General features: G+C 41.6%; 1 protein-coding gene across 1 annotated transcript; it reads right to left on the bottom strand.

The window, feature by feature from the left end:
- Positions 1-10397: 10397 nt before the first annotated feature.
- On the bottom strand, positions 10398-10784 carry LOC109113880 (uncharacterized). Its single transcript, XM_019196547.1, has one exon. The coding sequence runs from the start codon at positions 10782-10784 to the stop codon at positions 10398-10400; it is 387 nt and encodes a 128-aa protein (XP_019052092.1).
- Between the last annotated feature and the right edge of the window lie 302 nt (positions 10785-11086).

Genomic DNA, 11086 nt, shown 5'->3' with positions numbered 1-11086 from the left:
TACCCGGGCATCTAGGCTTCTAGTTCATTATGGCTATGACCAAGAAAGTTACTTGGTGGAAGCCATGACTAGTGAGGAGGGTCCCGTGACTTATACGGAAGCTATGTTGGACATAGATTCCTTAAAGATGGTAGATGCCATGAGAGTTGAGATGGAATCAATGGAGACCAATGGAGTCTGGACTTTGGTAGATCTGCCCCCTGGGGTAAAAGCAATTTGTTTCAAATGTCTCTATAAGAGGAAGAAGGGCTCCGATGGTAAGGTTGAGACCTACAAAGCTCGTCTTGTGGCGAAAGGGTACACTCAGAAAGAAGGAATCGATTATGAGGAAACCTTTTCACCCGTGGCCATGCTTAAATCCATTAGGATCCTGCTAGCTGTAGAAGCACACCATGACTACGAGATTTGGCAAATGGATGTCAAAATTGTGTTCCTGAATGGAGATCTTACTGAACATATCTATATGTAGCAACCGTAAGGTTTCGTAGCTGCAGGTCAGGAACACATGGTAAGTAAACTTAACCGATCCATATACGGACTTAAGCAAGCTTCTAGGAGTTGGAACATCCGATTTGACTCTACTATCAAATAGTTTGACTTTGAGTAGAATTCGGATGAGCCATGTGGTTTACAGGAAGACTACTGGGCATAAGGTTACGTTCTTGGTTCTGTATGTAGACGACATTCTACTCATTGGGAATGATGTAGGAATGTTGACTACGGTGAAAGTATGGCTTTCGTAGCAATTCTCCGTGAAAGATCTTGGAGAAGCCTCTTATATCTTGGGACTTCGAATCTATAGAGATAGATCGAAGAGGATAATGGGATTATCCCAATCTACTTATATTGACAAGATAGTCAAGAGATACAGTATGGAGAATGACGGGTTGTCGAAGCCCTCAAAATTAATACTAGTTCCACAATAAAATATTTGCAGTAAAAGTGGTTCTAGGTCGAATCCCACAAGGAGAAAATCAATAATCTCTTAGCCGAATGGGTAATGTAATTGAGTGAGAGAATTTAAATACTGAAATTAAAAGAAAAGTAAATAAATAGTAACATAAACAAACAAGAGAAAATCAGTCTTACCGAATTCTGGTTCAAGGGTTTGGGTTGAATCGATTGGTCATCGATCCTAGGTAAATTTCAGCATTCTTGCAATTCAAGCATTTAACCTTAGATTTATTAGGATAGCCATAATAAACCTTGTGTTTTCCTAATTCAGTTGACCAAACCCAGCATTCGATCAACACTTATCACCACTTAACTGGGTACGATAGCGTCCATATTAAATAATGATAGCATTAAGATTTGTGAAAACAGTTAAACCAAAATAACAATAACTGAGATAGTTGCAATTACTGAATCTTGTTCCATCGATTCCTTTTAGGTTGAACCATGTTAAAACATTGGTCAAAGGCTATCACGAACAATTGACCCAAAAAAAAATCAACCTAATTGCTACTTGCACCATTATTCGTGACAATTACGGATCACCGAAATCATGGATAGCAGTAGGAAGATCAACATTAATTCAGTTTGTCAAACTACTTAACATCAACATCCAATATAAATATGCACAAGAATCAATGAATACTTGAATTAGAAAGCAAGAAAATAAAGTAACTACAGAACCTCACAATGACAATATCGAACTTCCCCCCCTTGAAACAGAAAAAGAAGCTTAGCTGCTCATGATTTGTGCAATCTCCCTGCTTTTCTTCTCCATAGCCGAACTGCCTTCTTAGATTCTTGGTCTTCTTGATGATCTCTTGGATCTGAGAGTGAGTGATGCTAGAGCTGGTTCGCCCCCCTCTTTATATAGCCAAAGGAGAGGGCTGTTTTCCAACTCCTTCTAGGAGATCATCTTATCTTTAGGGTGTCTTGATCTTCTTTGAACTAATCCTATCCTATCTCTTATTTAATGATCTAATCTCAATCTTCTTATCTCTCTAGGATTACATTCAAGACTTTAGATCTGATAAGACTCTATCCTTGGAGATTACATTTGAAATTCGGACTCTTAACTCTTGAATTCGAGTTGGTCTGCTTTAAAACTTGGGCTGCTTCAAGGTACTTCTGCAAGTTGGGCTTAAGTTGTGAAATGGGCCTGGCTGCAAATTTACTCCAACTTCGGGCTCATTTTCGTACTCGATACAAGTCGAATCTATCAAAACCCAGACCACAAAAGTTGTGGACCTTCCTTTCATCTTTTTAATGCTTCTTGAATTTTCCAATTCGGAGTCCGGAATTGAGAGTTAGGCCCAGATTACTGACTGCTGCCGAAATTGTGCAAAATCACCCGATTTGCCCTGTTTTCTTCCAATTGCCTTTTTTATTGCCCTGAATCAAAATACAAGAGTAATGAGTCCATTTAAATTCTAAATTAATATAAAATAATGAATATTAGAGGATAGAAATAGGGTTCTTTTTGCTCTCATCAGAGAACTCCAAGAAAGGAAGTGTCTTTTCAGGCATGGAGTCACTCTCTCCAAGGGTATGTCTCCTAAGACACCTGAGGAGATTGAAGGCATGAAGGAATTTCCCTATTCCTCTACTGTACGGAGAATCATGTACGCCATGCTGTGCACTCGGCCAGACATTGCTCAGGCCGTGAGTGCGGTAAGTAGATACGAATCTAACGTAGGACAAGAGCATTGGACCACTGTGAAAAACATATTGAAATACCTTTGAAGGACAAAAGAATTTTGTCTGGTATTCGATGGTTGTTCACTAAAGATCCTTTAGTATACCGATGTCAATTTCTAGTTAGACCCAGATGACAGAAAGTCTACATTTGGATACATCTTTACGGTGGGGTCCTGTGTAGTAAGTTGGAAAAGTAGTAAACAATGGTCCACTGTAGATTCCATAACCGATGCCGAGTACATTGCCGCAAGTGAAGCTGCCAAAGAAGCCGTATGGATGAAGAAATTCATTCAAGAGTTAGAAGTAGTTCTGTCCAGCACATCACCCATTCCATTGTTGTGTGACAACACTAGAGCCACTGCACTACAGAAGATAGTTGGAAGAGGGGACGTCCTGATTCAGAAAGTAGCATCAGCGGAAAATGTAGCAAAACCATTGACAAAGCCACTAACACAGAAAGTGTTTGAGAAACATGTGGAATGTTTGGGTCTTCAGCTTATTCCCAATTGGACCTAAGTGCAAGTGGAGGCTGTTAGACAGTGTCTGCCCTTAGCTCCAATCAGCATGATGTACATTATGACATTTATTGTAAATGAATAAATGACATATTTGATTCATGTTATTATGGTGTGTTTCTGTGTAATACCCTTAAATTGGACACATATGAGACTCGTGTTAGTTTAGAATCTTTACAGCCATTGGATAGATCTGGGGAGATTTATCCAACCAAGGCTGACACTGATGTACCACCAAGTTGGTTGGGGTGGCTTGTCTCAGCTGCTAGGGTGAGACCTGAGGTACATGCAGTGTGAGTTTTTTTAAAACCCTGAACTGGACCAAAATTCCAATATTGCCCTGGACCTTGGAGATAGATGGACAAAATTGGAATGTTACACTTGACCCCTAGACTCGATTACGATACTGCACTAGGTGTCGGATTGGGCTATCTTTGATATGCCAATCAGTGATATCCTTAGAGGGGGTCAAAACCTGGGTATGTTGGGACAGTCCGAGAATTCATCTGAGTGGGTGATCATAATGACAGGATTCAGCCCCATTGTCGGACAAAGTGAATGATCAGGGATGCACTCTCTCTGATGGAAACCTAAACTGCCGGCAGTTGTTTTCAACCGTTGAAATTTGTTTTTGCAAAATAAAGTTATATAGAGATATACATATATATATTTTGGTTTCAAAATGTTTGCAAATGGTTTTAATTCTCGGGATCCATGTGGGTAGAGAGTGCAACATTGCACCTTGCATCCGAAGGAGAGGTCCTCTCTTGTCGGGTAGTGTTTGATCATTATGGGCTGAGAGGTTAAGTGTAAGACCATTCAGGATTATACCTGATGGGCTAATATAGCATTTGCTCACAGTCCTTGGGCCTTCATAAGATGGCTGGACCCATGTACCATTTAGTGTAAATGTTGGGCCCATTAAGAGCCCATGGTGATGGACTCAGGGGTTCACTGCATTCAGTAGTGAATTCGCTAGGCCTTGTAACAGAGGCTAGGCTGAACGCATGTGGCTGATGTGTAGATTAATGATAGGGACCCACACTATACAAAGAGAGCCAAGCTAGCCAGTATTAAAGTGGAAGTGAGCTTGAAAGCTTAATGGCCTAAAAGTCCATTTCGAACTAGGGTTAATTAGATTAATTAAATAGGGGATCTGGGATTTGGATCAACAGATAAGATAAGGGATTATCCTTATCCACTGAAAGAGTCTAGGTCCAAATAAAGATTTGGATCAAATGAACTCCTAATTTGATTAGGAAGGTTGATCTTTATCTACAGATAAGATAAGGGATTATCCTTAGCACTTAAAGAGTCCTAATCCAAATAAAAGATTTAGATCAGGAAACTCCTAATGAGATTAGAAAATTGTCTCTTTAAGGCTATAAATAAGAGAGCAGGGCGATCCTTCAAATCACACTCACTGAATACAGAGAGAAGACCACACAATTAGACTGATCTTGCCTTTTGCTCTTTTTCTTCCTGCTCTTGCCACCCGACCCTGTTCGATCTCTAGTTCTTGGATTGGATCAAGATTCGATCTTGATATTGTTTCTTGCTAGAAGAAACAATTTAGAAGTTGTGCTCACTGTCCCATTCGATTCTTACTGAAGAATCACTAGTTCTTGGTGAAGAACTACCTGCTGATCCTACCTCATCCTAAGCTGTGTCATCTTTAGTGGAGGGAGGATTTGGTACACTCTTTGGTCGTGAATACCTACGTTGGGAGGAGCATTCTTGCGTGGATTCCATATCATGTATATCCCTCCCTTAATTTGGTTTCAGATTTGGTCCGGTTTGGTTTCAAGAATGAACCTTGAAAATGCAGTTTTCTAAAATGGGAATAGGATTCCCGGGTGGGAGTAATGAAATTTTTTAAATTTTGCCCAATCTTCCTGTAGGGTTCGACCATCCATATGATGGATCTCCCATCCCTTCAAGGGCTTTGTTTTCGGGCTATTAGCACCATTGCAAAGGCGAGCTTCTCTATGTCTGGATAGCTTGTCTCAGCAGCATGAAGAATGGTGATCTGCTTATTTTAGGAGACTTGCTTCTCCTTTTGGTCTTGCTGCTACTTGTTTCTTCTTCTGCTTGCTTTCTCTTCCGATCTGCTCAGACTTTGACCCAATAACTTCTTCTAATTTCATGAACTAATTTGCCACGACGAGGAACTTTTCCATAGTTGCTGGTGGGTTCAACTCCATTTCCCAACGCAGTTTGGGATGGTGTACACCATTTTTGCTGCTGTCAATTGTATGGCTGGGTCCAAATCTGGAATCTGTAGGCGTTCCATATTCCTGTAGTGTCTCGTTGATTTTCTGGACTACAATGAGTAGGCAGGTTGTAGACTTTGAGTGCTACTGATGGCGAACTGGCTGGTGAACATATTGGCGAACAGAGGCAAACTTGTTTTCCTAGGATTTGAGTTGCTCGCACATTCCCTTCATGCAATGCACCAGGTCATAGAACTGGCATGCATCAATTGTTGCAGGAGCCGCTGCGGCCTCTATTGTAGGAGGAGGCGCATTCACATTTTCTGGTACGGAACAAGGTGCAGAGGAACGTCGATTTGTCCAATAGTAATGGTGGGGATTTGGCCATTATCATTGTTGTTGTTACTGGCTAGTTGATTGCTTGAGGATGCCACTTCTTAACTTTCAAAGACAGTAATAGAGAACTTAGCTTTTATAGCGTGTTCCCAGAGATGGTGCCAATTGATGATGTGCGATTTGGCAGCTCTCCTGCTGGCTTTTGACTTTGAAGTTGAGTTAGAGAATTCTTGTTGGAAGGTGGCTTGGATGCCGAGCGGATTAGGCAGAACTAGGAGGTTGTTCAGGTGTCAAGCTAGGTACATAGGTGAACTGTGTAGCTCTTTAGAGAGACCTGCAAGGAATTAGTGTCAGAGGACCTGGGGTGGCTTACCCGGCGTGGTCGCTCCGATGCTTAAGTCAATACTCTTTGTGTGCAAGCTGAATGTTTGAATGCTTGTATGCTAGTGAGCCAATAATCGCGCATAGACCTGTTCATGGGCCAGGCTTCGGGCCCAACTTTGCACTGCCTCGGGCTTGGGTTTTGGGCCAGGCCCATTAGAATTTTGACAAAAGACAAGCCCAAGTCCGGCCCATGAACAGGTTTAATCACACATACCTTCTCTCCCATGTGAGGTTGGAGGTGAGGCCTACATATAGACGTTGCTTGGTGTGGGCTTTACGCATTGCATTCGAGATCTCCGAGAGGTCATGCTTGACCGGTCCGAAGTCCTCGGAGGTAGCCGTGCATGTAGACCAGTCTTGCGCCTTGTTTGGTTTCCTCTAGAACATTCGTGTGGGGTCCAACTTTTGATAATCCCGGGAGTGATGGGATGCACATGCAAAATGGGTCGGTGAGCACGTCTCGCAGGTCACCACCTGGACATCAATCAGGTCGGCAAGCCCTCTAAGGAGGTCACTCCTCATGTTGAGGTCACTTCAGCTAGTGACGAGGTGCCACAGGTCCGCCCTGGATGGGGTGTTACAAGCCGCCCTAAATTGTGGACGAGGTCACCAGCTAGGTTTTCACCAGGTCGACGACAGAGGCAGTTCACAAGGTCGGCGGTAGAGGTGGGTCGCCAAGTTGGGCTCTATCATTTTGGTTAAGACAAGTCATCGCCTATGTGGTGTTGGGGTGTCTGTCATCCTGCTATTCTGAGATGCCATGTTGTTAGACAGTTTTGTATGCCCTTAACTCCAGTTTTGTTAGACAGTTTTGATTCATGTTGTGTGGTATGTTTCTGTGTAAGACCCTTAAACTGGACACTTAATGAGACTCGTGTTAGTTTAGAATGTTCACAGCCGTTGGATAAGTCTGGGGAGATTTATCCTGCCAAGGCTGACACTGGTGTGCTGCCAAATGTTGGGGTGGCCTATCTTAGCCGCCAGGGTGAGACCCAAGGCACATGCAGTGTAGGATTACTTGAATCTTTGAACCAGACCAGATTTCTAGTATTGCCCTGAACCTTGGAGATTGATGGGCAAAACTGGAAAGTTATGCCTAACCCCTAGACAAGATTATGATATTGCATTGGGTGTCAGATTGGGCTGTCTTTGATATGCCAATTAGTGAGATCCTTAGCGGGGGTCAAAACCTGGGTATGTTGGGACAGTTTGAGAATTCATCTGAGTGAGTGATCATAGTGATGGGATCAGCCCCTTTGTCGGAGAAAGGTAATGATCGGGGATGCACTCTCTTTGATGGAAACCAAACTGCTGGTAGTTGATTTCAATCGTTGGAATTTTGTTTTGCAAAATTTATATATAAGATATATAGATATGTATGGTTTCAAAATGTTTGCAAATGGTTTTAATTCCCATGATCCATGTGACCAGAGAGTGCAACACTGTTCCTTGCAGCCGAGGGAGAGGTCCTCTCTTGTCGGGCAGTGATTGATCATTATGGGTTGAGAGGTTAAGTTTAAGGCCATTTAGGGTTATACCTGATGGGCTAATCTTGCATCTGCCCACAGTCCCTAGGTTTTTATAAGATGGCTTGGCCCAGGGACCGCTTAGTGTAAGTGTTGGGCCCATAGAGTCCATGTGATGGGCTCAAGGGGTTCACTTGGCTCTCTAGTGAATTCGGCTAGGCCTTGTTACAAAGGCTGGGCTGAACTCATGTGGCTGATATGTAGATCAATGCTTGGGTCCCACGCCATACAAAGAAGCCCAATTGGGCACCAATTTGGAAGCCTATTGAGCACTTAAAACATATTGGGCCTCAAGCCCATTTTGAATTGGACTGATTTGATCAATCACTTAAAGGGGCAGATCTGAGATTAGTTTAAACCAGAAAGGATTGGGTCTTAACCTTATCCACTCATGGGGACCAAATTCATATAGGATTTGAATCTGGTAACCTCCTGATAAGATCAGGAGTGGGCTGATCAAATCTGCAGATAGAATTAAGAAGACTCCTTATCCAAATACATATTTGGATTAGGATAATTCTCCTAATGAGATTAGGAGGTTTCTTAATCACAAAGGAAAGAGGAGAAACCCTAATTCGAATTACAAGAATTCAAACCCTAGGGATTTCGCAGAACACTCTGTAGCTTTGAGATAGGATCTCAGAAACCCTAGAGAAGAAAAGCAGTTTGCCATCTTCTTTTCTAGCCTTCTCCTCTAGCAGCCGCCGCCATCTACTGCAGTTTGTGTTCTCTGTGAAGGAAGATCAAGAAAAGTTCTTGATTTTGTGTGGTGCTCTCTGGTTCGTGGGATGAACACTGCTGGTTCTGTTCCATCATCACTGTGTCATCTTCAGTAGGAGTAGTTCTTGGTATCTTCTTTGGGTGTGAACACCAACGTTGGGAGATACTGCTTCTCCGGATCAGGTATATCCCTTCCCTTCTCTTGTGGTTCAGATCTGGTTCGGTTTTGGTTCAAGTTAGATCCTTGAATACTGTATTCCAAATTTAGGGAATATGATTCCCTCGAGTCAGTTCTCGAAAGAGTAGCCAATAAGGTTGTTGTGGAGCCTGAAACCAAGGTGGAGGTCAGCTGTGAAGAGATCGACTAGGTTTGCATCTGACACGGTGCTTGGTGGGTGTCGAATCCAACCAAAAATAAAAAGTCTTGCTCGAAGTGAATAATTTGTATATAGTGATGAGCAAGGTCGTCTCCACAGGGATTCGGTGGATTTATTTCCATGTACACGAAGTAGGGGGTTATTGAATTAAGGAAAATAAGATGAAATAAAAGAAAATAACAGAAAGCAAGGATCAAATCGATGGGAGATAGCTTCTGATTAAAGGGACAAGTTCAGCTTTGATTCTTATCATTGATCCTCGATGCAAGGATGAATTCATAGGATATGAATAAATTGGTTATAGCCATTAACAAGCTCTAACAGCCAGCCTCTACTCGTATTATTCGATAACCAAAACAAGCTCTTTGATTGCTTCTCTTATTAATAGACAATCCTAAACAAGATCTTAGGATTTAATATATTAATAGCATTAAGAGGGGAGAGACCCAATTCTGGTCAGCGATCTCACAAGCTCGAACCGTTTAAACCAGATCATAAATTTTCCTAAGATAGATTGAAAACTTTTTTGCAATCAATTTATTCTAGTTGCCACCATGATTAAACTACCAATCATATATGAAATTGGAGGTTCAATTGGCCATAGATTATTCTCATTGAATGAGCAAGGGGCCCTTCTTGCTTAATCAATAAAAGTAATCTTAACAGGAAATCGCAGAAAACATATGAATACCCATAAACACTGAACTAAAATAAAATCAATTAGATCTCACAATGTTTATAGAATCAAAGCTTCCCTAACCCTTCAACCAGAAAATAAAACCTTACAAACACTTTATGATGAAATCGCAGCTTCTAGATGAGAGGGGGTGAACTCTACTTCTTCCTCCTTGATTGCTGATTGCTCTCTTTGAAGGTTAAAGCTCACTTGGAGGATTTGATGGTGTCCTTGGGTGCTAGTCTGCCTCCTTTATATAGACTTAGGAGGGAGTTGTCTCCTGCTCCTCGAAGGAGTTCTTTCTTCATTGGGAGTTTAGTTCTCTAATAGATAATGCTTAGATTAGATCTAATCTATTCCTATCTCTTAACTATTAGTTCTCTAATAGTCAATCCAATTTTTGCTACTACAAACCAGGTAGTAAACTAGGGAAAACATCTTTATCTTCTCTATCTTTTTATTCCCTTTTTCTCCTCTGAAGAAATGAGTGCATTTTATGCTCCATCTCACTATTGGATTATTCGTCTAGTAGGTGCATTTTATGCTCAATCCTACTATCAAATGACTTGGCTGGTAGGTGCATTTTATGCTCCATCCTACCATTAGATGACTTGGCTGGTAGGTGCATTTTATGCTCCATCCTACCATCAGATTACTTAACCGGTAGGTGCATTTTATGTTCCATCCTACCAATTGTAGCAATGGTAAAGTATTTTCCCTTTACTTAAACCTGAATATTGGACTAGCTTAAAAGGAAATGGCTTCAGATAGGTCATGTACTTCTTAATTGTACCTCATTACTAGGCCCATAAGAATTTTCCCATAATATTGTTTCGATTGACTTCAAAAGAGTTGAGTTTTTAATTTTTTTTTGAAATAAAAAGCAATTAAAACCTATACTCCCCTCCCACACTTAATTTCAGAAAGCTTGCAGAAGTATAAAGATAAGGGGTCTTCCCTGATGCGGTGGAAGGTGGGTGAGGAGGACAGAATTTCATGCCTTACTCTGTATAATTTGGGCTTTCAAGAGATACGTCTTCCATATTGTATGCTTGAAATCCTTCATAGAAAGGTTTTAGATGGTGCCCATTTACCTTGAACCTTTTGGCTGTGGTTGGACTTTGAATCTCAACTGCTCCATAAGGTAAAACATTAGTAACAATGAAAGGCCTAACCCACCGAGATCTCAACTTACTAGGAAAGAGTTTAAGCCTAGAATGGAAAAGAAGAACTTTCTGACCAACTGAGAAATCTTTCATTGAAATCATTCTGTCATGGAAGGCTGTCTTTTCCTTGTAGATTCGAGAGCTCTCATAAGCGTCATTGCGAATCTCTTCAAGTTCTTGCAGTTGCAACTTTCTTTGTTCTCCCGCTTCATCCATGCGCATGTTGCATTGCTTGACCGCCCAGTATGCTTTATGTTCCAGTTCAATAGGGAGATGACATGGCTTGCCAAATACCAAGCGGTAGGGAGACATACCTATAGGAGTTTTGTAGGTCGTGCATTAAGCCCATAGTGCATCGTTGAGTCTCAAACTCCAATCCTTCCTTCTAGAGTCAACCATTTTTTCAAGTATGGACTTGATCTCCCTGTTGGACACCTTAGGTTGTCCACTTGTTTGTGGGTGGTATGCAGTGGAGATTCGATGGGTGATGTTATATTTCTTGAATAAAGCCTCTACCACCCGGT

The sequence above is a fragment of the Nelumbo nucifera genome, chromosome 2 (assembly GCF_055504915.1).
Source record: "Nelumbo nucifera cultivar China Antique chromosome 2, China Antique-T2T, whole genome shotgun sequence".
Lineage (NCBI taxonomy): Eukaryota > Viridiplantae > Streptophyta > Magnoliopsida > Proteales > Nelumbonaceae > Nelumbo > Nelumbo nucifera.
This window is presented reverse-complemented; position numbering and strand designations above follow the sequence as displayed.